This window comes from Dipodomys ordii, unplaced genomic scaffold, assembly GCF_000151885.1.
Source record: "Dipodomys ordii isolate 6190 unplaced genomic scaffold, Dord_2.0 Scaffold78, whole genome shotgun sequence".
Taxonomy (NCBI): domain Eukaryota; kingdom Metazoa; phylum Chordata; class Mammalia; order Rodentia; family Heteromyidae; genus Dipodomys; species Dipodomys ordii.
This window is the reverse complement of record NW_012267294.1, coordinates 5,234,215-5,259,981: the sequence shown is the minus strand read 5'-3', so window position 1 is coordinate 5,259,981 and position 25,767 is coordinate 5,234,215. Positions and strand designations below refer to the sequence as shown.

The 25,767-nt window shown below is 43.3% G+C and overlaps 1 protein-coding gene across 6 annotated transcripts in view; it reads left to right on the top strand.

The window, feature by feature from the left end:
• Positions 1-25,767, top strand: part of Ptpn22 (protein tyrosine phosphatase, non-receptor type 22 (lymphoid)) — a 47,220-nt gene that overhangs the window by 9,209 nt on the left and 12,244 nt on the right. For 4 of the 6 annotated variants that reach the window (XM_013024722.1, XM_013024719.1, XM_013024724.1 and 1 more), the window contains exons 3-19: positions 3,239-3,347; positions 4,069-4,145; positions 4,264-4,359; positions 5,011-5,049; positions 5,424-5,495; positions 5,580-5,639; positions 6,988-7,130; positions 7,861-7,927; positions 9,638-9,715; positions 12,626-12,712; positions 14,248-14,324; positions 14,639-15,438; positions 17,475-17,558; positions 17,685-17,812; positions 19,338-19,365; positions 24,529-24,618; positions 25,540-25,620. In XM_013024722.1, coding sequence (XP_012880176.1) covers positions 3,239-3,347; positions 4,069-4,145; positions 4,264-4,359; positions 5,011-5,049; positions 5,424-5,495; positions 5,580-5,639; positions 6,988-7,130; positions 7,861-7,927; positions 9,638-9,715; positions 12,626-12,712; positions 14,248-14,324; positions 14,639-15,438; positions 17,475-17,558; positions 17,685-17,812; positions 19,338-19,365; positions 24,529-24,618; positions 25,540-25,620 — 2,116 coding nt within the window. The remainder of the gene's footprint in view (positions 1-3,238; positions 3,348-4,068; positions 4,146-4,263; positions 4,360-5,010; positions 5,050-5,423; positions 5,496-5,579; positions 5,640-6,987; positions 7,131-7,860; positions 7,928-9,637; positions 9,716-12,625; positions 12,713-14,247; positions 14,325-14,638; positions 15,439-17,474; positions 17,559-17,684; positions 17,813-19,337; positions 19,366-24,528; positions 24,619-25,539; positions 25,621-25,767) is intronic. The other 2 variants (XM_013024720.1, XM_013024721.1) reach the window with 2 other exon arrangements.

Below are 25,767 nucleotides of genomic sequence, written 5' to 3'. Positions count from 1 at the left end.
GCTACTCAGGAGGCTGAGATCCGAGGATCGCAGTTCAAAACCACTTCCAGTTTTTTGAGTGGTTAATTGGAAATACGAGTGTCATGGACTTTTCTTCCAGGGCAGGCTTCTAACCGCAATCCTCAGATCTCAGCCACAGCTAGGATTACAGGTGTGAGCCACCTGCGCCCAGCTCTGAAATTGTTTTGAGTTTAGGAAAAATGTGCAAAGCACAGATGACATAATTATGCCTAATGAATGAGCAGAGAAAGAAATGAGTGAAGATCAGCATCAGTCCTGATAGCTGGCTATAGGGAAAGACCCTACAGTTAAGTATCGGTCAGACTTGTGGACGGCATGTCCATTAGTTGCTGCTGTATCAGAGCCGTGCAGAATGCTTGAGATAGGAAAGATTTGCCTCAGCTATCCATGGCTTCTGTCCACGGCTGCTTGGCTGTGGGACTGCGGTGATACTGAGCCATCACTGCCGAGTGAGCACAGGGGAGCAGTTACTTTCTTCGTGGTCCCAGAAAATAGAAAGACATCAACAGACAGGAACTGGACAGAGTACACCCTCTGAACACACCTCTAATGTCCCTTCCACCAGGCTGCTCTGCCTCGTCCTGTCACTGTGTTATGGACCCACTGGGGCGTTAACCCATTGATTAGGTCAGAGCTCCCAGGATCCAAGCACGCCCCCAATGTCTGTCCATTTGTATCAGCCCAGTCTCCAGGACCTGAATCCATGGGGAAACTTTATACCCAACCCAGAACATTCTGTCTCTTATCCCTAAAGACTCGTGGTCATCTTACAAAGCAAAATGCATTTAATCCAACACTAAGAGTCCTCAAAGACTCAAAATGCCGGCATTCTCCAGAGTTCGAGTCTATATTTGAACTGTGATGCAGCATCTGCAGCTCAAAAGCTGAAGTCTAAAGCTGCCTCTAAGACTCAAGGCAAACACTTAGTTATGAGACTTATAAAATTAAAGATAAATTACATATTCCCAAGATGCAGTGATGCAGTCCCATTCTACTAGAAAGGAGAGTGAAGCCAAAGGGAGACAAAAGCACAAGGCAAACAATTAGGGTTGAAATGTAAGTAAGTCTGCATCGGTTACATAAATCAACAAGCACCTATATGCCTTCCATGAGTACACTTTGTCTCCATGCAAATGTGTGTGTGTATATGTGTGTGTGTGTGTGTGTGTGTGTGTGTACTCTATACAGGTACTGGGACTTGAACTCAAGGCCTTGGGTTGCTCCTTAGCTTTTTTTCTACTCAAGGCTGGTGCTCTATTACTTAGGCTACACCTCCACATCTGGCTCGTTGGTAGAGGTAAGACTTGTCTCTTGAATTGTCTGCCCAGGCTGGCTTTGATCCCAAGATCACAGCCTCCTGAAAAGCTAACCACTGGAGCTAAGATTTGAGGATGCCATGCTAAAACAGAGTAATTCTCAATCAGAAGACAGAAAAGAAGAGAGGACTAAAAGGATAAAATGGGAAGTGGCAAAGACGAGTCAAACAAGAAAGAGAAGCAAGATGTAATTTAGACTAATAAGGGCCAAGGAATGAGGAAATTTCAAAACAGAAGCTAAAGATTGAGAAGATGGGGGCTGGGAAGGTGGCTTAGTGGTAGAGTGCTTGCTCGCATGCATGAGGACTTTGGGTTTGATTTCTCAGTACCACATAAACAGAAAAAAACGGAAGTGGCATTGTGGCTCAAGTGGTAGAGGGCTCACCTTGAGCTGAAGAGCTGAGGGACAGCGCCCAGGCCCAGAGTTCAGACCCCATGATGGACAAAAAAAAAAAAAGACTGAGATGGCCCAGGGTTGTAGCCCATGGGAGAAACTCATGTTTCTCATATAACCAACCCTACACTGAATAGTGGGGAAGATGATGAAAATTATTTTTTTTAGCTTAAGCAGATATTTTTATTGATAGTCCTAGATGCTGTTCTCCCTTTGCTTTTGGAAACTGACCAGGTCTAGTACCTATAGTTTCTTTGAACGGTGAGCAAGATGAAATTTAGAACAAGAATAATTCCTAACATAGAGCCAAAGAGGAATTGCTTCCTCTAACCTAAGCTGTTTTACTTTCTTTTTTTTTTTTTGTCAGTTGTGGGGCTTGAACTCAGGGCCTGGGCACTGTCCCTCAGCTTGACTTCAGCTCAAGGCAAGCGCTCTACCACTTGAATCACAACACCACTTCCAGATTTCTGAGTGGTTTATTAGCGATAAGAGTCTCATGGACTTTCCTGCCCAGGCTGGCTTTGAACCATGATCCTCAGATCTCAGCCTCCTGAATAGCTAGGATTACAGGCATGAGCCACTAGTGCCCAGCTAACCTAAGTTTTGTTCCATAGTATAGTACTAGAAAATGGGAATCATTTTAAGGAAATTATTATCATGACGATTCCTGTTCAGTACTGTTGAATTATTTCCTGCCTGTCCCAGATGCTATTAAGAGTATTATTTGAGGCTGGGCTGAAGTGGTAGAGTACCAGCCGTGAGCCTGGGGGACCTGGATTCAAGTCTGAATACTGGCACCAAAACCAAAAACGCCGTGGAATGGAAACATTTGCATTTCAATAGATGCAGACAAGAGTTTGCTTTAGCTTCATTTCCATTTAGGAAAAAAAAAGTCATCAGTAAAAAGACTGATGGAACTTACTGACTTTCCTGTTGACTAGTGTAGTGCAGAGCCGTTGTAAGGAAAATAAATCAAGTTTTAGTGTCTGCTGGTTGGGTGGAACATTTAGCTTGCTTTCAGAAGGTATTTGCTTCCTTAAATACTCACCAGTTTTACCTTTAAGTTTTTGTTATCTGTGGCACAGCTGCAAAAATCGTGATCTTTTACTTCTCCTTTTACTTGCTGTTCTGATGCCCTGCTCTGAAAGCAGTCCACCCCAGAGGATGCTAAAAGACTTGAGCTGCAGTGTTTGGAAAGTGGAGAAAGAGGGCTGGGAAGGTGGCTCAGTGGTAGAGCGCTTGCCTTGCATGCATGAGGCCCTGGGTTCGATTCTTCAACACTACATAAGCAGCAGAAAAAAAAAAGCGGGAAGTGGGGCTGTGGCTCAAGGGGTAGAGTGCTAGCCTTGAGCTGAAGAGCTGAGGGACAGCGCCCAGGCCCAGAGTTCAGGCTCCACGACCGGGCCCCCTCCCAAAAAAAAAAAAAGTGGAGAAAGAAAGCTCTCTAGCATTAGCCTTTTACCGCCTTTATTTAGTAAAACTAACTGTTCTTGGAATTTTATTACAGAAGCTGAAAACGCAGTCCACCAAGTACAAAGCAGACAAAACCTACCCCACTACTGTGGCTCAGAGACCCAAGAATTTCAAGAAAAATAGATATAAGGATATTTTGCCCTGTAAGTTCCATTTTTCCCTCTAAACTTGTACTTTCTCTAAATTTCAATCATCTATCTTTTCTTTCTTTTTTTTTTTTTTAGCTGGTGTCTTGAACTCAGGGTCTGGGTGCTGAGGGCCTGAGCTCTTTTACTCAAGACTAGCACTCTATCACTTTTAGCCACAGTGCCACATCCAGTTTTCGAGTAGTTAATTGGAGATAAAGAGTCTCACTAGGACTTTTCTGCCCTGGCTGGCTTTGAACTGTGATCCTCAGATCTCAGCCTCCTGAGTAGGTAGGATTACAGGTGTGAGCCACTGATGCCCTGTTTCAACCACATATATTTAACCAGCAGATCAGAATGTACTATTTGTGATTGCAAAGATAGTACTATTGGTTGGGAATGTGGCTTAGTGGTAGAGTGCTTGCCTAGCATGCATGAAGCCCTGGGTTCAAATTCCTCAGTACCACATAAACAGAAAAAGATGGCAGTGGCACTGTGGCTCAAGTGGTAGAATGCTAGCCTTGAGCAAAAGAAGCTCAGGGACCGTGGACAGGCCTTGAGTTTAAGCCTCAGGACTGGTGGGAAAAAAAAAGATTGTACTATTGATAATTGTACCATTGATGATTCATTCATTCGTTCATTCATTTGCTCTCTGTCACCAAACACTCATAGAGTTAGGCCCTGACTGAACCCTCTATGTCAGCCTTCTTAATTACACTGTTGTTCTTTTGTATTTCAGATGATCATAGCCGGGTAGAGCTATCCCTGCTAACTTCTGATGAGGATTCCAGCTACATCAATGCCAACTTCATAAAGGTACTGTGAAATCAAATCATTTCATACTTCTCTACAAACCTGAAGAAGGGGGTTGGGAAGAGAACTGAGAGGAAGGTATTTTCAGTACTCACTTCATGCAATTTCTGTTCCCCTTTAGGGAGTTTATGAACCAAAGGCTTACATCGCCACGCAGGGTCCTCTGTGCACAACCCTTCTGGACTTCTGGAGGATGGTGTGGGAATATGGCGTCCTGGTAAGACAGTGTTGCTGCTCACGCTTCATCTCCTGATTCTTTTTTTTTTTTTTTGTGTCCAGTCGTGGGGCCTGAACTTTGGGCCTGGGCGCTGTCCCTCAGCTCTTCAGCTCAAGGCTAGCGCTCTACCACTTGAGCCATAGAGCCACTTCTGGCTTTTTTCTTTTTGCTTATGTGGTGCTGAGGAATCAAACCCAGGGCCTCATGCATGGGAGACAAGCACTCTACCACTGAGCCACCTTCCCAACCCTTGATTCTTAAGGACAAAGAGATGACATCTTAGGGATATCAGGATGTGCTTGAGCGTTCTCATCCATTAAAACTAGTGCTTTTCTTATTGGTGGGCAGAATTTCAGGACCAGGCATGTTTTATTCAAATGTCATTCTAGTTCAAGGAAACGAAAGTTTATACCTTGACAAGCTCTTTTGCTAACAAGAATTTGCTGACTTGAATAGAGAAAATAAAAGGAAGTGAGGACAGAAAAAGGAAGAATAAGAGAAACATTTTATCAGTCACCAGGATTTCTCTTTTGCTATAGAAACAAAACAAAACAGAAAAACAGTGATGAAACCCTTCTGACTCAGGGCCCATGTGTCCTTTCTACCTGTGCAGATATGCCAGTTTCTTTCTCTTTTACTCTTCCTCCCCAGGTCATTGTTATGGCTTGCATGGAGTTTGAAATGGGAAAGGTGAGTGGCTGCCTAGCACCTAGAGACCTAAAGGTAAAGGAAGAAGGAAAAATTGAAAGCTGGACTTTCTGTAAGTGTACCTGGGTAAAAATCATATCATCTTCTTAGTTCAATTGAGGAATGAGTCCTAAAGGCTTTTCAACAAGAAGGGCCTCTTTTATCTACTTTCCCAGTATACTTAAAAAAAGTGAAGCCAGGCGTTGGTGGCTCACGCCTGTAATCCTAGCTACTCAGAGGCTGAGATCTGAGGATTGTGGTTCAAAGCCAGCCTGGGCAGGAAAGTCTGTGAGACTCATATCTCTAATAAACCACCAGAAAACCAGAAGTGGTCTAGACTATGTTGAGAGAAATCACTGTTTGGTTTTGTGTTACAGAAAAAGTGTGAGCGCTACTGGGCGGAGCCAGGTGAGATACAGCTGGAATTTGGTCCTTTCTCCATATCCTGTGTAAGTATGATTGATGTCTGTTCTAGGATCTTCTGAGAAAGCTTATCTTTGAAATTACTAATATTTCAATCTTCTTCTTCTTAGGAAGCTGAAAAAAGGAAGTCTGATTATATGATCAGAACACTAAAAGCCAAGTTCAATAGCGTAAGTGTAGATTAGAAATGGTAAGCTGGGGGGGGGTGGATGAGGGGGGAGGACTTGGGGGAAGAAAGGGATGGTAGAGGAAAAACAAAGGAGGGGTAACAATGCTCAATAGGAAATGGACTCATTACCTTGTTCGTGTAACTGTAATCCCTCTGTACAGTATCTTTATAAATACATACATATATCTATATATATGGTAAGCTCAAAAGCCTACAGCAGGGGCTGGGAAGGTGGCTCAGTGGTAGAGTGCATGCCTTGCATGCATGAAGCCCTGGGTTCAATTCCTCAGCACCACATAAGCAAAAAGAAAAAAGCTGGAAGTGGTGCTATGGCTCAAGTGGTAGAGTGCTAGCCTTGAGCTGAAGAGCTGAGGGGCAGCACCCAGGCCCAGAGTTCAGGCCCCATGACTGGACCCCCCCCCAAAAAAAGCAAAAACAGAAGCCTACAGCAATCATGCAAGTAAATATGTATGTGTGTGACTGGGATAGGCATGAGACTATAGGGAGTGGTGGAGTCTTTGATGTCCCAAATAAGCCTTCATAGTCAAAGGTAAAGTAATCTGTATTCTCTGGTCTGTCCCACATTATGCATACATAAAAATGATAATATTCATAGGATGAACTGCGAATAGACTGGGGACCAACTTAGGGGCTCAGGCTGATTTAGATCCAATTTTGCCCTTTCTAAGGAGAGGGATTTAATGTCAGCCTGTCCATGACCATATGAGATAAACTATTAGGGAAGATTTGTTTTGGACTATTTCCATATTTACCTTTCTTGTAAATAGGGATATTGGGGATAAGAAAGCAGTAAGTGAGTTGGGTTCTTGCCTGTAATCTTAGCTATTCATTGGAGGCTGAGATCTGAGGATCATGGTTCAAAGCCTGTCCAGGCAAAAAAAGTCTTTGAGACTTTTATCTCCATTTAAACAGAAGCCAGGAGTGGATGACTCATGCCTATAAACCTAGCTACTTGCAGTTCAAAGCGAGCCCAAGAGGAAAGTCTGTGAGACTCTTATTCACAAAACAAAACAATAGCAACAAAAACCCATACCAAAAAAGCAGCTGTGTTCAAGGGGTAGAGGTGCTGGCTTTGAACAGTGACAGAGTGCAGGCCCAGAGTTCAAAACAAATAAAAAGCTACGGGACAGCACTCAGACCCTGAGTTCAAACCCTAGTACTGGCAAAATAAAAGAGGGGAGGAGAATAAGTGACTTTCTGTCCTTTTGATTGTTCTCGTAAGCACTCTTGTTGCCAGAGATCTATAGAAAAGAAAGCAGAATAGATGGCAGAAAATGCTATGAAGAATTAAATCAGACTCATCACTTCTTCTGCCTGCATTTTTATAGGAAACTCGAACCATCCACCAGTTTCATTATAAGAATTGGCCAGATCATGATGTCCCATCATCTGTAGACCCTCTCCTGGAGCTTATCTGGGATGTGCGTTGTTATCAAGAGAATGACCATGTTCCCATCTGCATTCACTGCAGGTAGGGTGCTGCATGTGAACTTTCCACTGAGAACTGACTGAATGTCAGTCTGGCTCAGGAAAAGGTCAATAGCAGAAACAGTCTATGAGAAATGTAATCAGAGCATCAAATTCACGTTTTTCTGTTGTTAACTTTTGAGCAATATAGCTCTAGTGACTTGTAGGAGAAGTTGCTTGAGTCCTGGCCTGATGTTTACTGTTGTTGGTTTGCTCAGGAAAATGGAAACATTTGAAGTTTCATTGCCTCCAGGTTCCTTTTTCCCTCAACTCTGATGATGAGTGGAGCTTGTGGCTCAGGTGGTGGAGCACCAGCCTTGAGTGAAAAATGCTAAGCAAGAGTGTAAGACCTAGAGTTCAAGCCCCACTACTGGGCACACACACTTTACACAAAGCCCGGTGGCTCACACTTGTAATTCTAGCTACTCAGGAGGCTGCGATCTGAGGATTGTGATTCAAAGCCAGCCTGGGAAGGCAGACTCTTAACTCCAGCCAACTAGCAAAAAGCCAGAAGTGAGAGGTTGGCTCAAATGGTAGAACACCAGCCTTGAATTGAACAAATAGAATGAGAACGTAAGACCCCAAGTTCAAGCCCCAGTACCAGCACACACACACACACACACACACACACACACACACACACACACACACACACACACACACACACACAAATCTGTGGGTGGAATTGCCCAGCTAGTCTTCACAAGTGCTTATGGTACTGTGATCTGTTTCAGTGCTGGCTGTGGAAGGACTGGCGTCATTTGTGCTGTTGATTATACATGGATGTTGCTAAAGGATGGAGTGAGTTTCTCTCAGCAAGGACTTCCTATTTGCTTACTATGTTGCTTTCAATCTTAGGAATAGTCCCCTCCCCGATGGTTCATCTTTTTTAGAAAATTCACTTGTAGGCCCATTCTATCAGATCGTTCAGCTCATTCCCAAGATGATGGGTCTACGGGTGGAGTATGCAGCTCAGTGTTAGCAGGCTTGTCACACTTGCATTAGGCCCTGAATTTGATCCCTAGAATGGTAAAGTAGGATCCACAGACAAAAAGCATCATCAGAACCTGAGAATTTCCTAAAAATACATATTTTGGGCCTTACCTGTGAATTAATCCAGTAGTTCTGGAGGTCCAGCAGGCTCTCTGTGCTAGTTGGGTACTTCCTAAAGTTTGAGAGCACTGCCCTAAATTACATTGCTATCTGCACGGTCTTTATCCATACTGCTTTAGCAGATGGATTCAACATATGACAAACAAACTTTGAGTTTTAATTAATAAATCTTTTTTGTTGTTGTTGTTGTTGTTAGTTGTGGGGCTTGCACTGTAGGCCTGGGCGCTGTTCCTCAGCTCAAGGCGAGTGTTCTACCACTTGAGCCACAACGCCACTTCTGGTTTTCTGGTGCTTTATTGACGATAAGAGTCACTTAGGGGGCTGGGAAGGTGGGTCAGTGGCAGAGTGCTTGCTTTGCATGCATGAGGCCTTGGGTTTGATTCCTCAGCACCCCATAAACAGAAAAAGCTAGAAGTGGTGCTGAGGCTAAAGTGGTAGAGTGCTGGCCTTGAGCTGAAGAGCTGAGGGACAGCGTGCAGTCCGAGTTCAGGCCCCACAACTGATCAAAAAAAAAAAAGTCTCTCAGACTTTCCTGCCTGGGCTGGCTTTGAACCACAACCCTCAGCTCTCAGCCTCTTTAGTAGCTGGGATTACAGGTGTGAGCCACCAGCACCCGGCTATTGTGGGTTAGGAAATGGGAAGTTGTAACAAGTGGGCTTTAGACTTTATCTGCTCATTTATTTAAATTCTCATATTTGCTTATCTACTGAACGTCTGTTCATTTCATTTTTAGTTTTGGACATCAGACCTGCACTCCCTACCATGTGAAATCACTGTGCAGAGTTTCTTCAATCTAATCTAAGGAAAATACCAGTCTCTAAATCATGAAACAAGTGATTATAAACCACTGGTGGCTCACACCTATAATCCCAGTGACTCATGGCTCTAAGCCATCTGGGGAAGGAAAGTCTGTGAGACTCTTATCTCCAATTAACTGACAAAAAGCTGAAAGTGGAGCTGTGGCTCAAGTGGTAGAGTGCTAGCCTTGAGCACAAAAGCACAGGGATAGTACCCAGGCCCTGAGCTCAAGCCCCAGGACTGACACACACACAGAAAAAATAAAAACAAAATACATGTTCTGTCTCTGACATTATTCCAGTTAGGAGAGGAAGATGTCACAGTGGCAATGATTTATTCACCAAGGATAAAAAGGAGTATTTCCTTGGGCTGGGAAGGTGGCTCAGTGGTAGAGAGCTTGCCTTGCATGGCTGAGGCCCTGGGTTGGATTCCTCCGCACCACATAAGCAAAAAGAAGAAACCCGGAAGTGGTGCTGTGGCTCAAGTGGTAGAGAGCTAGCCTTGAGCTGAAGAGCTGAGGGATAGTGCCCAGGCCCAGAGTTTAGGCCCCATGACCAGACCCCCCCCAAAAAGGGAGTATTTCCTCTTCTTATTTGATAGATAATTCCAGAGAACTTCAGCATCTTTAATTTGATCCAAGAAATGAGAACACAGAGGCCTTCATTAGTTCAAACTCAGGTAAGGATTATGGCAAACAGATTTGAGCATGTGAGTATAAACCCCAGGAATGGCACAAAATAAATGAACAGTCATATAGATAAGTGTTTCAAGAGCTTTCTTTCCCCCTCTTGTTTTTCTCCTTTTGGAGTACTGAGGATAGAGCACAGGACCTAGCATGTGCTAGGCAAGCAATCTACCACTAATCCTCTCCCCAGACTGCAAGCTCTTGTAAATAAACTTGTACCTAGGTTTACAGAGTGAGCAACTGATAATGGCAACTTAAATATTTTAATCTAGAAATTGTGACTCAAAGGGAAAATGAACACTTAATAATGCAAAAGTTATCTCTTTGCCCCACATAGCTTTGGGAAAAAATACTTTACAGTGGAAAAAAAAATACTTTTTCCCCCATGTGCTCACAGCCTTGCAGGCAGTTTATGTATTCAGCATGTAGGAGGAAGTTTGTGTGAGGTGAAAGCATTAGCTGCTTTAGTGCTGTAAGATTGAAAAGATGATCATTGTAAATATGTAAAGACTCCAGGAAGTATGTAGCCCAGGTATGCAAACTGTAATATTAAACTAAGAAAACCACACCATTTTGGAAAAAAAAAATTCCATTGCTGCCTTCCTTTTAGGATTTGAAGACAGCTGAACAAGACCTCAGATTTTGGCATTATCAGTGACTAGATGAACAGATATCTCAATAGTTGTAGCTTCTTTTTCTGATACCACTGTAACCACAAAATGGCAGTCTAGCCAGAGGAGTGCTTCCTGTCTGAATATTCAAAAAAAAGTTTAAAGCATGACAGTTTTGGTTGATATAGATGTTACATTGTTCTGCTACGAACACCTTTAGAAAATTTATTAGATTGTTGTGTTTGTATATTGTACAGTACTGGGATTTGAACTCAGGACCTTGCACTCAGTCTTGGCGTTTTTGCATAAGGCTGGCACTCTACTACTTAAGCCACAGCTTCACAGCTGGCTCTTTACTAGGTGGTTGGACTTTTCTTGCCTGGGGTGTCTGGTTCCACAGATCTCAGCCTCCTGAGTAGCTAAGATTACAGGTGTGAGCCACGAGAGTGCCCGGATATTCTTTTATTTTTATTTTTGGGTCCAGTCGTGGGGCTTGAACTCTGGACCTTCGTGCTGTTCCTCAGCTCTTCAGCTTAAGGCTAGCGCTCTACCACTTGAGCCATAACACCACTTCTGGCTTTTTTCTTTTTGCTTATATGGTGCTGAGGAATGGAACCCAGGGCCTCATGCATGCAAGGCAAGCGCTCTACCACTGAGCCACCTTCCCAGCCCCCAGATATTCTTTATTTGTATGGGGTGGTATAAAACATGAGAGGAGGAAGTTCCTGAGCAGATGGAAAGGCAAAAACAGAATAGTAAGGGCCCTTAAGTCTTGTGGTAAGTTGAGTCTCATTTTTGTGTGCTGGTGCCAAAGGTAATCACAAATTTCCACACTTTAGTGGTTTACTTTTCTTTGGTATCTTTACTGGAACAAACTTTCAGCAACTTGGTTTTGTTTTTTTTTGTTTCTTCTTGCCAGTCCTGGGGCTTGCCTGGGCGCAGTCCTTGAGCTTCTTTTGCTCAAGGCTAGCTCTCTATCACTTGAGCCACAGTGCCCCTTCTGGCTTTTTCTGTGTGTGTGCTACTGAGGAATCCAACCCAGGGCTTCATGCATACGAGGCAAGCACTCTACCACTAAGCCACCTTCCCAGCCCTGTAACTTGCTCTTAAATGGACTAAACAAAAAGACAAGATTTGTTTACTAGGCCAAGTCCTTCAAATTGCTTCAGAATGTAGACAAACTGTAAACAGATGTAGTTGCCTACTTGTTTCATAGAGCAATCTCAAGAATCAAGGTAGATAATACATGCTAAGGCAGTTTTATCTATAGGACAACTGTGACCTGCCTTTCTCCAGGAAAGATGAAAGTAGCTAAAAAACACATATCTAGAACGAAATAAGCCTTTAAAAACATGAGCAAAAGCTGGCTCATACCTGTAGCTACTCAGGAGGCTGAGATCATGACTTGAAGCCACAATGGACAGACACAGTTAACCAGCAAAAAGCCAGAAGTGGAGATGTGGCCAAAGTGGTAGAGCATCAACCTTGAGCAAAAAGTGAGGGGAGACTATAAGGCCCTGAGTTCATGCTCCTGTACAGGCATTAAAAAAAAAAAAAGTAAGCAGAGGAAAAGTAGTAGAAGACAATAAAAGCATGCCATTAGATTTTTTTTTTTAGGGGGGCGTCTGGTCATGGGGCCTGAACTCTGGGCCTGGGTGCTGTCCCTTAGCTCTTCAGCTCAAGGCTAGTGCTTTACCACTTGAGCCAAAGTGCCACTTCCGGGTTTTTTCTTTTTTTGTTTATGTGGTGCTGAGGAATCAAACCCAGGGCCTCTGGCATGCAAGGCAAGCGCTCTACCACTGAGCCACCTTCCCAGCCCATGCCATTCGATTTTTACATTAGCTAGCTACAGTTAAATAAAATACTTAGCTGTTTAGCAGCCTAAAGGCATACTGTCATGTAGAATGGGCTACATAGAACATTGTTATACAGCTTAATGACTTATGCTGACCATGTCCCTTGTCTGCTCTTAGTATCTGATGGATGCTTTCCCAGAGTTTAAAAGAGATTTTCTAGCTGGGCGCCAGTGGCTCACACCTGTAATCCTAGCTACTGAGGAGGCTGAGATCTGAGGATCACGGTTCAAAGCCAGCCCGGGCAAGGAAAGTCCGTGAGACTCTTATCTCCAATAAACCACCAGAAAACGGGAAGTGGCACTGTGGCTCAAGTGGTAGAGTGCTTGCCTTGAGCTGAAGAGCACAGGGACGTTGCCCAAGCCCAGAGTTCAAGCCCCATGACCGACAAAAATAAAAATAAAAAATTCTCCATTTTTCTGGTTGTGATGCTTTTCAGGAACAGTATGAACTGGTCTACAGTGCTGTATTAGAACTATTTAAGAGACATTTGGATGTTATTGGAGGTGGATGCTCTGGAGGAGAGGTAAGCTTCAAGCTAGTATTTTTATTTATTTTTGGTTATGGGGCTTGAACTCTGGGCCTGGGCGCTGTCCTTCAGCTCTTCAGCTCAAGGCAAGCTCTCTACCACTTGAGCCGCAACGCCACTTCCTTAAGCTAAATTTTATGTCATGTTTTTCATAATTGTTTTTGTTCAAGAGATCTCAGAACTGTGGACTTTTCTATTGTCACAACTAAATTGAAGTGTCAGGCATGCATAGGGCTATACTAAAAATCTCCTATGGAAAAGGATAATTTGAGGAAGTTTAAATTAAAAATTAGTTTCTAACAATTTTCAGCTAAATTTAGGAGCAATATACTTAGGGCAAGCATATATCCTGATCCTATGTTTTAAATGATTGTTGGCAAGTTAGAAGATTGATAAAGTCATACCTGAATGATTTTTCAGGTTAGACCTGCCTTACTGTGATCTCAAATGTTTCATCAGATATTTGCTTATAAAGACTGCTAAGTAAAATAAAAAAAAGACTGCTAAATAAAAATTCTGTATGTTATTACTGGCCCATGCCTGTAGTCCTAGCTATTCGGAAGACTATGTAAGGATTAGTGTTTTGTTTTTTGTTTCCTTTTTTGCCAGTCTCAGGGTGAACACATCCCTGAGCTGCTTTTGTTCAAGACTAGTGCTCTACCACTTGAGCCACAGCACCACTTCTGGCTTTTTCTGTGTATGTGGTACTAAGGAATCAAACCCAGGACTTCATGCATGCTGGGCAAGTACTCTATCACTGAGCCACATTCTCAGCCCTGAGAATTTCTTTTTTTTTTTTTGGGTCCGGTTGTGGGGCCTGAACTCTGGGCCTGGGCGCTGTCCCTCAGCTCTTCAGCTCAAGGCTAGCGCTCTACCACTTGAGCTACAGCACTACTTCCGGCTTTTTTCTTTTTGCTTATGTGGTGCTAAGGAATCGAACCCAGGGCTTCATGCATGCAAGACAAGCACTCTACCACTGAGCCACCTTCCCAGCCCCAGAATTTCTTTTTTTTTAAGGCTGAATTTTTTTTATTTTCTGAAAAAGTACTTCATGGTCAGCTGAATATTTAAAGTATTTCAAGTCCTTCCCGGCGCTGGTGGTTTACACCTGTAATCCTAGCTACTCAGGAGGCTGAGATCTGAGGATTGAGGTTAAAAACCAGCCTGGGCAAGGAAAGTTTGTGAGACTCTTATCTCAATAAACCACCAGAAAACCTGAAGTGGTGCTGTAGCTCAAGTGGTAGAACACTAGCCTTGAGCTGAAGAGCTGAGAGACAGCACCCAGGCCCAGAGTTCAAGCCCCATAACTGAGGAAAAAAAAAATTCAAGTCTGGCACTGATGGCTCAGAACTATAATCCTAGTTACTCAGAAGGCTGAGTAACAGTTCAAAGCTAACCATGAGTGCCAGCCTTGAACAAAAAGGTTTAGGCATAGAGCCCCGGCCTTGAGTTCAAGTCCCAGGACTGGCACATACATGATATTGCATTGACATTGCTTCACTAAAAATCAATCTTACTTGTTTCTCCTGAAGGTTCACGCAAAATGCTTAATTCCTGAGCACAATCCCACTCTGCAAATAGACTCTTATTCTCCTAAGTTACCAAAAGAGTGAGTACAGGTTACAATGTTGGTGGGGGGGAGCAGGGGGGGAAGGATTGGGTGGGAGGGGGGAGGCTGGGAAGGGAGGTGAAGGGTAAACAAAGGAGGAGGCTGCAATGCTTGGTAAGAAATGTATGCATTATCTTGCCCATGTAATTGTAACCCCTCTGTACAGTATGTTCACAAATAAAATAAAATTAAAAAAAAAAGAATCCCTAACCTCAAAAAAAAAAAAGAGTACAGGTTATACCTTTGAAACCACCTGTTCTTTCCTGTGACACTGGGGAGACCTGGTAGGGTTACCATTACTCTTTCTATTTCAGTGTCACAGAACCAACCAACATGAGCCAACTGAGCAAACCAAGGACAACAACAGAAACAGTGTCAGCTTCTTCCCTTGAAGAAATCTGTGCAAGGGCAGAGGTAGTTCTTCACCCTGACAAGTCAAGCCTTTCTTTTGACTTTCTGGAGCTAAATTATGATTCTAATAAAAATGCCAACTCAGCCTTGAACTGGCAGACAAAGGCATTACCAACAGTTGGGAAGCCTCTTCAGAAGCATCAAAGTTTGGTGTTGAGCTCTTCTTTGTTTGGGGTATGTCCTAATTCTGAATCTGTTGCTAAAGCAGGAAGATGTCTGAATTCAAAGGGGCCAGTGATACGAACCAAATCAACACCCTTTGAATGGATAGAGCAAAGAAAAACAATGGAGGTAGACATGGAAGACAACTTTTCCTACTTGGAATCTCAGCCACAGGACTCTGGTCTTGGGGAGCTGCGGGCTCAAAAGATGGAGTGTGCTTCTTCAGAAGAACTGAGCTACTCACTGCCTCATGACTCTGAGCTTCGAGGGCGTGACACTTCCACTGGGAAGTGGTGTGACTCTGGTGCTTTCGGTGTACATTTTTACCCGTCTTCTTATTTTTCATCACTGCCTCCAAGTTCTGCTACTTCTAAGATGTCTCTGGATGTGTCTGAGAAACAAAATGGAACTGCGATTCCTGGTTCCTCACCACCGAGGTCCTCCACAGCCCTCCTGTCTCACTGCCGGTCACCTGATTCTTTAGTATGGGACCCTCACATCAGTTTTTCCACACCATCCAGTCAAGAGACAACCATAGTAGGTGGGTTGATTGTGACAGTCTGCATGCTTTTGTGTGTGTGTGTGTGTGTGTGCCAGTCCTGAGGGCTGTCCCTGAGCTTTTTTTTTTAAACTGCTCTACCATTTGAGCCACGGATCCATTTCCAGCTTTTTTGGAGATAAGAGTCTCACAGTTTCCTGCCCAGGCTTGCTTCCAACACTGAACATATAATAACCCATGAGACAGGCAGCACTGGAAGCAGTCAGATCTGGTACAGGGCCAACAGGAGGGCTCCTAAGAAGGCAATCGTCATTCTAAAAATGTCTGTCAAAAGCCCACGATTTTCCTATAACATACAGAAGCAACTTTCAAAGCACAGTAGAACGAAAACACCTGATTAACAGCACTACATGGTCACCTAAAATTTTTGTTGAATAATCGTGGCTATCATGAGGTGAACATATTGCTAAGCACTGAATTCTTTTCTTGCAGAAAGAAGGGTAGGGCCTGACTTCTTGTCCTTTTGTAGTAACATGGTAGGTGAGAGAATCTGTTCAGTATTTTGTGTGGATTTTTACTTATTTATTATTTTTTGTAAGTTATGGGGCTTGAACTCTGGGCCTGGGTGCTGTCCCTGAGCTCTTCAGCTCAATGCGAGTGCTCTACTACTTTGAGCCACAGTGCCACTTTCAGTTTTCTGGTGGCTAACTAGACATAAGAGTCTCCTGGGTCTGGGAAGGTGGCTCAGTGGTAGAGTGCTTGCCTTGCATGCATGAGGCTCTGGGTTCGATTCCTCAGCACCACATAAGCAGAAAAAAGCTGGAAGTGGTGCTGTGGCTCAAGTGGTAGGGCGCTAGCCTTGAGTTGAAGAGCTGAGGGACAGCGCCCAGGCCCAGAGTTCAGGCCCCATGACCGACCAAAAAAAAAAAAATAGTCTCCCGGACTTTCCTGCTCAGGCTGGCTTTGAACTATGATCCTCAGATCTCAGCTTCCTGAGTAACTAGAATTACAGGCATGAGCCACTGGCTCCCTGCTTACAATTCTTATTTTCACTGGTGTTAGTAACTCTGACCTATGTGCCTTCTGGTGGCCTTTTTTTTTTTTTTGCGGGGGGCGGTGGGGGTCCGGTTGTGGGGCCTGAACTCTGGGCCTGGGCGCTGTCCCTCAGCTCTTCAACTCAAGGCTAGCACTCTACCACTTGAGCCACAGTGCCCAGTGCTTTCTTCTTTCTGCTTATGTGGTGCTGAGGAATCGAACCCAGGGCCTCATGCATGCAAGGCAAGCGCTCTATCACTGAGCTACCTTCCCAGCTCCTGGTGGCCATTTCTTATAATAGCATCTTGGATTTCCTGTGCAATTTCTGAATATTTTTTATATTTAGAAAACCATGTTAGCTGGGAGCCAGTGGCTCACGCCTGTCATCCTAACTACTCAGGAGGCTGAGATCTGAGGATCGCAGTTCAAAGCCAGCCCGGCAGGAAAGTCTGTGAGACTAGTATCTCCAATAAACCACTCAGAAAACTGGCACAGTGGCTCAAGTGGTAGAGCGCTAGCCTTGAGCTGAAGAGCTGAGGGACAGCGTTTAGGTCCAGAGTTCAAGCCCCATGACCAACAAAAAAGAAAAAAAAAAAGAAAAAGAAAACCATGTCATACTATTACTGTGTGTGTGTTCTCTATAAAAGGAAAGAGTGGTGTAGAAAATGATCCAAAGAAAGCATCGTAAGGGGCTGGGAAGTTGACTCAATGGTAGAGTGCCTGCCTTGCATGCATGAGGCACCACAAAAAGCAGAAAAAAGCTGAGAGTTCAGTACCCACAACTGACCAAAAAAAAAAAAAGTATTGAGCTTGTAAAGCAAGTGATACATTTTGAAAAATAGTTAAAACCTCCTGGGTTTGTACCAAGCGCCAACTATATCTTTCCCTTGAGTGAACAAATCCCAGCTAAAGTTTTGTTAATGATGAATGGAATTTAATTATAAATTCTCTGAAACTTATATTTAGGGTTAGATTAGCATATAAGGCTTTCCTTTGTGTTGCTCTGATTAAAAATTTTGATTCTGTTGCTGGCAACTGGATAGCACCTTCTCCCAGGGCAGATGATGAGACACCCCCACCACTACCCGCACGGACGCCAGAATCTTTTATTGTGGTTGAAGAAGCTGGTGAGTATAGCTGAGCAAGTACAAAGTACCTAGTACTGCTCAGGTCTCATCAGGAGTGTGTGCTAAGGATGAGCACATATGACTGGCACCACTTCTAAGAGCGGGACCACATTTACTCTCTTCTAGAATCCCCATCAAGTGTTCCCACATCCCTCGCTCCCTCCATGAAGGTCAAGTTTGGCACATCACTGGAATGGAACGGAACCTCTGAATCAAAGAGTTTTGGTGACTCTGTGAGACTTAGGCCAAGCAAGGTCAATAACTTTTTTCTGAGTTGAATATTTTGGATTTAATGGACTGTAGTCCTTTCTGGGCTGTGTCATGTTAACTGAGACAATATAGTGTGGTTACATATATACATATCATTTAAGATAAACCTTTTGGAATATTTCCTGTGTCTAGAAGAAAAATATGCAAAAAAATCTGATACACATTTCTGTGCATTCTTTAGACAAACTTTTAAAATTTCAGAGATAATTAAATGGATTAAATAAGTTCTTAGAGTTGCAATGCTTATAGGAAATATCTACCACCTTTTATTTAACTATTTTTTTGTCGGTCATGGGGCTTCAACTCTAGGCCTGGGTGCTGTCCCTCAGCTCTTTAGCTCAAGGCCAGCCCTCTACCACTTGAGCCATAGTGCCACTTCTGGCTTTTTCTGCTTATGTGGTGCTGAGGAATCGAACCCAGGGTCTCATGCATGCAAGACAAGCACTCTACCACTGAGCCACTTTTCCAGCCCCAACACCTTTTTTTAATTTTTTTTGTTGGTCCTAGGACTCTGGGCCTGGGGGCTGTCCCTGAGCTCTTCAGCTCAAGGTGAGCCCTATACCACTTGAGCCACAGTGCCACATCTGGTTTTCTGGTGGTTAACTGGAGATAAGAGACTCAGGGATTTTTCTTGCCCAGGATGGCTTTGAACCATGATCCTCAGATCTCAGCCTCCTGAGTATCTATGATTACAGGTGTGAGCCACCAGCGCCCAGCTTCTGCCACCGTTTAAATCATAATTTTAATGTAGTGTTATTTATTTATTTTTGATCAGTTGTGGGGCTTGAATGCTGGGTTTGGGTGCTGTCCCTGTGCTCTTCAGCTCAAGGTGAGTGCTCTACCGCTTGAGCCACAGCGCCACTTCTGGCTTTCTAGTGGTTTATTGGAGATAAGAGTCTCACAGACTTTCCTGCCCGGGCTGGCTCTGAACTGTGATCCTCAGATCTCAGCCTCTTGAGTAGCTAGGATTATAGGCGTGAGCCACCGGTGCCCGGCTGTATTGTTATTTTTAATAAATGCACATATGTAAGACAATCATTCTTTTTCTAATGTCATGAAGTAACTAAAATTTAAAATAAACGTTTAGAGGCATAATTGAAGAAGGAAAAGAAATACCAGCAGGGGTCAATTAAGGAATAATTGCCATGTGATATAAAAATCACTAAGAGGACTGGGAATGTACCTTAGTGGTAGAGAGCTTGCCTTGCATGTATGAGGCCCTGGGTTTGATTCCTTAGTACCACATAAATAGAAAAGACCGAAAGTGGTGCTGTGGCTCAATTGGTAGAGTGTCAGCCTTGAGCAAAAGCAGCTCAGGGACAGTGCCTAGGCCCTGAGATCAAGCCCCAGGACTGGCAACAACAACAAAGAATATCACTAAGAATGTTTTTTTGTGATTCAGTATAAGTTAACATAACTATATGAAATATAATGGCTTAAAATGCAATTTAATGCTTTGATTTTATATAATGTATATATGTATTCTTTTCCCTTTCCTTTCTTTTTCAGAGTATGAAACTCCGGAGTCCTAGATCAGGTAAATGTTGTCTTGTCTTTAGGTGACATTTAACTATAAGTGCCTGTGCTGCAAGAACAGCCCGTTAGGTTTAAAGTAACCTTCTCCGGAGGTCTCCAGGGTCGCACCCTGGCTCCTACCATGCATCAAGTGATTTCTGATTTCCCAAGTTTTGTTATAAGAAAATAAAGGCAGGGTTTTAGAATGCTGCTCCTTGATATATCATCCTTTATAAACTATATTAGGTAGGATCTTTTAAAATTGAACTATGAGAGCAATTTTGAGGTGTCTGTGTATTTGGTGGTAGGGAGGGGAGTAGCACACTACACACACACACACACACACACACACATACACACACACATGCACACACACACACAGGAGATCCACACTAGGGAGAAGTACCACACTATCACACTTCCTGATGACTTCAAGGGTAAGGAGGCTGTCACGGTACTGGCGCACACACACACACACACACACACACACACACACACACACGAGATCCACACACCCACAGCCAACTGAGTTTTTTTTTTTTTTGGGGTCCAGTCGTGGGGCCTGAACTCTGGGCCTGGGCGCTGTCCCTCAGCTCTTCAGCTCAAGGCTAGCGCTCTACCACTTGAGCCACAGCGCCACTTCCGGCTTTTTTCTCTTTGCTTATGTGGTGCTGAGGAATAGGACCCAGGGCCTCATGCATGCAAGGCAAGCGCTCTACCACTGAGCCACCTTCCCAGCCCCCCAACTGAGTTTTGACAAAGGTGCCATGAACACCTTGGAGACAACAATGATATTTCCAACAAAAAATGCTGTAAAAGTAGACCCTATCTCTCATTAGTTATGAAAATCAACTCAAAAGGAGCTGAGTACAGTGGCTCACATCTGTAATCGTAGCTACTTGGAGAATGAGATTGGGGGAACTGCATTTTGAAGCCAACCTGGGTAAAAATGTTCACAAGATCCCATTTCAGCAGAAAAAGCTGGATGTAGTGGTACACACTTGTCAACCAAGCTATGGTAGAAAGTATAAGAGGACTGCAGTTTAGGCTAATCTATGCAAACAAAACAAGAACATGAAATCTTATTTGCAAAATAAAGCAAAAAGGCCTGGGTACATATTGCAAGTGGTAGAGCACCTGCCTAATAAGCCTTAGTACCTGAGTTCAAAACACAGTGCTTTAAAAGACAAAACAAAAAACCTCAGAAGGGATAAAAAGCTTAAATGTCTATGGGATGTCTGTGTCTATGAAACTTCTAGAAGAAAACCGGGGAAGTGTGTCAGTCAGGACACTGGAATTTTTTTTTTGACAAAATTCCCCAAGCATAAGAAACAAAAGCAAAAATGGACAAGTGGATCCCATCAAATATAAAGGGTCTGAACAGCAAAGAAACAATCATCACAATGAAGAGATGATCCCAGCCTGGTAGAAAAGATCCACAATCTATACTTCTGACAAACTACTAATGCTCAAAATTGCTTTAGCTATTCAATTTTAAATTAAAAAAATTAAAAAAATTAAAACTTTGGGGCTGGGAAGGTGACTCAGTGGTAGAGTGCTTGCCTTGCATGCATGAGGTCCTGGGTTCGATTTCTCAGCACCACATAGGCAGAAAAAGCCAGAAGTTGCACTGTGGCTCAAGTGGTAGAACGCTAGCCTTAAGCTGAAGAGCTCAGAGTTCAAGCCCCATGACCAGCAAAACAAAAACAAAAAAAACTTCATGTGAAAAAGATATTCTGGCTATTAAACAGAATTCAAATAATTCAGAACTCAAAAAGTCAGTAGCAAAAACCCAATAATTTGACTTTAAAATGGCAATAGATCTAAATACACATTTCTCAAAAAAAGAATGACCAACAGGTATAGAGATATCTAATATTACTAGTCATCAGGGAAATACAAATAAAAACCACAAAGGCTGAGATCTGAGGATCGTGGTTCAAAGCCAGCTTAGGCAGGAAAGTCCATGAGATTAATATCTCCAATTAACCAGCAGAAAACTGGAAGTGGCACTGTGTGGATCAAGTGCTAGAGTGCCACCTTGAGTTGAAGAGTTGAGGGACAGCACCCAGGCCCAGAGTTCAAGCCCTATGACCAAAAAACCTCAAAAAGAAAAACAAAAACAAAAAACCACAAAGAAATACCCCCTAACTCTATTAAGAATGGCCATTATCAGAAAGACCAGTAGCAAGTACCAGCCAGGATATAGACAAATGGGAATACTTTACACTGTTGGTGGGAATGTACGTTAATACAGCAATTACTGAAAACAGCATGGAAGCCAGGCATGCTGGACCCACACCTGTAATCCCAGTCCTCAGGAGGCTGAGGCAGGAAGATCCAGAGTTTAAGGCTAGTCTGAGCTACATATGGAGACCCTGTCTCAAAATATCTGGGTGCCAGTGGCCCATGCCTATAATTCCAGCTACTCAGGGGGCTGAGACCGGAGGCTTACAGTGTTAGGTTTTTAAAAAGAGGTAGCCGAGTAAGAACAGCATCACGCACGTCATATTCAGGTAAGGGGTAGGTTTATTTAGTAGACCTGCTGGGACCAGGCCAGGTTGGCCCTCGATGTAGTGGGGAAAGGCCTGGGAAAGAGAGCTGGGAGATCTGGGAAAGAGAGAGAAAAGAGCTAGAAAAGAGAGCATCTGGGAAAGAGGTGGGAAAGAGCAAGCTAGGAAAGAGAAGAGAATGAAAGACTTGAGAAAGAGCTAGAAAAGAGCAGAGAGAGAGCATCTGGGAAAGGTGGGAAAGAAGAGCTAGGAAAGAGGAGAGAGCTGGGAAAGAGAAGATGAGGAAAGAGTTGAGAAAGAGCTAGAAAAGAGCAGAGAGAGTGTCTGGGCCTGGGCTAGGCCTTATCTAGGGTAAGGACGGAGAAAGGTGTGGCCACATCAAATTCAGATGTGACCTCAGGGGATGAAGATGTGACCTTTTCCAGGTGTCCCAGTTGCCTAGGTAATGCAGGTAACTGGGCAGAGACTTTGCTGGGAGGAGGGTGGAGTCTTCTTGACATCCAGGAGCGGACCTTACATAGTTTGAAGCCAGCCTGGGCAGAAAGTCTGTGATACTCTTATCTCTGATTAATCACAAAATAAAGATGAAGTGGTGATATGGCTCGGCAACACACAAAAAAATTAAAAATAGAACTACCATATGATCTAGCGATGCAACTCCTGGGTAACTATCCAAAGGAAGTGATAACTGTAAAGAGACATCACATGTTCATTGCAGCACTATCTACAATAGCAAGAAATGGAAACAACCTGTTACAACGAGATCCCTTGTATTATTACTATTATTATGCTAATAAAAATGTTGTACTTCATATAGGGCACTGGTGGCTCACCCTGCTAGCTAGTTGGTAGACTGAGGTTGTTGGGATTGTGGTTTGAGGCTAGCCTGGGCAGAAATGTTCCTGAGAGCCCTTCTCAACAAAGCTGGGTGCCATGGTGTGCTCCTGTTACTCTAGCTTCCTGGAAGCCTGACAATGTATGTGGATGATACCTAGGCCAGGGCTTGGGCTGGATACAAGACCCAGTCTCAAAAATAACCAGCAAAAATCTGGGCTGGAGATGTGGCTCAGTCAAAAGAATACCTGTTTATCTAACTGCAAAGCCCTGAGTTTAAACCCCAGTGCCTCAGAGAGAGACAGACAGACAGACAAAGAGAACAAACCAAGTGTTCATCAAATGGAGAAAATGTGGATACCCTGGATGGAGCTTATTGGTAAAGTGCTTGTCTGGGCTCAATCCTCAGTACCAAGAACGAAAAGGAAAAATGTACAGTTTTGCACTGTTCCTGTTCAGCAGGAAAAAAGAACGAAACCCTTACATTTGCAGCAACCATGGATGGAACTGGAGATCATGTTAAGTGGAATAAACCAGGCACAGAAGGACAAGTAGCACACATACTTAGTCTAAAACAGCTGATCTCACACAAGTTGAGAGTACCTTTCAAACACTGAGCACAAGCTGGGTGCCAGTGGCTCATGCCTGTAATCCTAGCTACTCAGGAGGCTGAGGTCTGAGGTTTTGGTTCAAAGCCAGCCCAGGCAGGAAAGTCCGGGAGACTCTTATCCCCAATAAACCACCAGAAACTGGAAGTGGTGCTGTGGCTCAAGTGGTAGAGTGCTCGCCTTCAGCTGAAGAGCACAGGGACAGTGCCCAAGCCCAGAGTTTTCAAGCTCCATGACCGACAAAAAAAAAAAAAAAAAAGAGGGGCTGGGAAGGTGGCTTAGTGGTAGAGCGCTTGCCTTGCATGCCTGAGGCCCTGGGTTCGATTCCTCAGCACCACATAAACAAAAAGAAAAAAGCCGGAAGTGGCGCTGTGGCTCAAGTGGTAGAGCACTAGCATTGAGCTGAAGAACTGACAGTGCCCAGGCCCAGAGTTCAGGCCCCACGACCGGACCCTTCCCCTCCCCCCAAAAAAAGCAAAAAAATGAAACACCTGGAGCAGGTAGACCTGTGAATTCTAAGTTACAATAAAATAAAGAGTAAAGTGCCTAGTACTGCAACTAATTATATAAGAGAAAGGGTTTTCTGTATGAAGAAATAGTAGCCACGTCTAGGACCTTATTATTATTATTCTTTTTTGTCAGTCGTGGGTCTTGAACTCTAGGCCTGGGCGCTATCCCTCAGCTCTTCAGCTCAAGGCTAATGCTCTACTACTTGAGCTACAGTGCCACTTCCAGTTTTCTGGTGGTTTATTGGAGATAAGAGTCTCACAGACTTTCCTGCCTGGGCTGGCTTTGAATCTTGATCCTCAGATCTCGGCCTCCTGAATAGCTAGGATTACAGGCGTGAGCCACCAGCGCCCGGCAATCTTATTATTATTAATTTATTTATTCTTTTGTTGGTCGTGGTGCTTGAACTCAAGGCCTGGGTGCTGTCTCTGACTGTTTCCACTCAAGGCTAGTTAGAGTTGTACAGCTCTGAGCCACAGGACCACTTCCGGTTTTCTAATGGTTCACTGGAGATAAAAGTTTCACCGGGAGATTCCCTCACAGGGTGGCTTTGAACTTCGATCCTTAGTGAGGATGACAGGCATGAGCCGTCAGTGCCTGGCTTATTATTTTGTAAACTGGTGGTACTGAAGACTGAATTTAGGGCCTGGCATTTGCTAGGCAGGCACTCTCCCACTTAAGTCATGACCCCAGCCCCTTTTTGCATTTGTTTTTTTTTTTCAGGTAGGATCTCACCCTTATTTTTCCCCCCAGAACTAGCCGTGGATCATGATCCTTCTACTGATGATGTCTACCATATTGCTGAGACTGCAGGTATGAATTACAACACCAACTTTTTTGTTGAAATAGAGTCTTGTTAACCTTTTTCCTGGGATTGCCTTAATACATAATTCTCCTGATCAATACCTCTGAGTGGCTAGGACTACAGGTATACATTAATAAGCCTGGCCTATTTAAATTTCCATATTATGGAAAATTTCAGACTCAACCATAGTTGCATTATCATATCAATATAATAATTCCTTAATATTATTTAGTATCTAGAGTGTGAATAATTTTCACCAGTAGACTAAAAATGTCTTTTTATGATTTAAATTTAGATTCAAACCAGTTCTATATTTTGTATTTTGCTTATATGTTTCCTACATATTTTAAGTTCTTTTTGTATTTATGCTTTTTGTTTACAAGTCCTAAACATGGCTTACTATTCTAGATTTGACCAATTATATTCTCATAACTTTATTAAATACAAGATTGCTGTAAAATAGTATTTAGGTTTACAAGCTTGATAATCTGTGAACTCTGAAGTTTTTTTGTTTTGTTTTGCCAGTCCTGGTGTTGAACTCTGGGCCTGGGTGCTATGCCTAAGCTCCTTTTGCTCAAGGATAGCATTCTACTACTTGAGCTACTGCACCACTTCTGGCTTTTTCGGTAACTAATTGGAGATAAGAGTCTCTCAGACTTTCTTATCTAGGCTGGCTTTGAACTGTGGATCCTCAGATCTTAGCCTCCTGAATTAGGATTACAGGTAGGAGCCACCAGTGCCTGATAAACCACAGACCCATTTGCTAAAGAAGAAGAAGCACAAAGTTCTTGAGGTTCTGGTCATTTTGATAATTTTTATTTTGTGGTTTCAGTTAATATTGGCTAATTGAAAAATTATACAAAAGGGGCTTGACTTACGATTTTTAACTGCTGGAATGTTTTGCTTTCTGTGTACTTCTCTTACGACAGATCTGTGTCGCGATTGTTCTCCATCTCCACCTCCCCTTCCAGAAAGAACACCGGAATCCTTCTTCCTTGCTGATGAAGACTGTAAGTGGCAGTAGTTTCTCTCCAAAAAACTTATAAAGTGAGAATATGTGAGATCAACAGTAAAGTAAGACTTACACAGAAAAGGTACAAAGGATAAAAATGATAAAAAGAATACATTAAAAACCTACAATATATAATAGAAATATT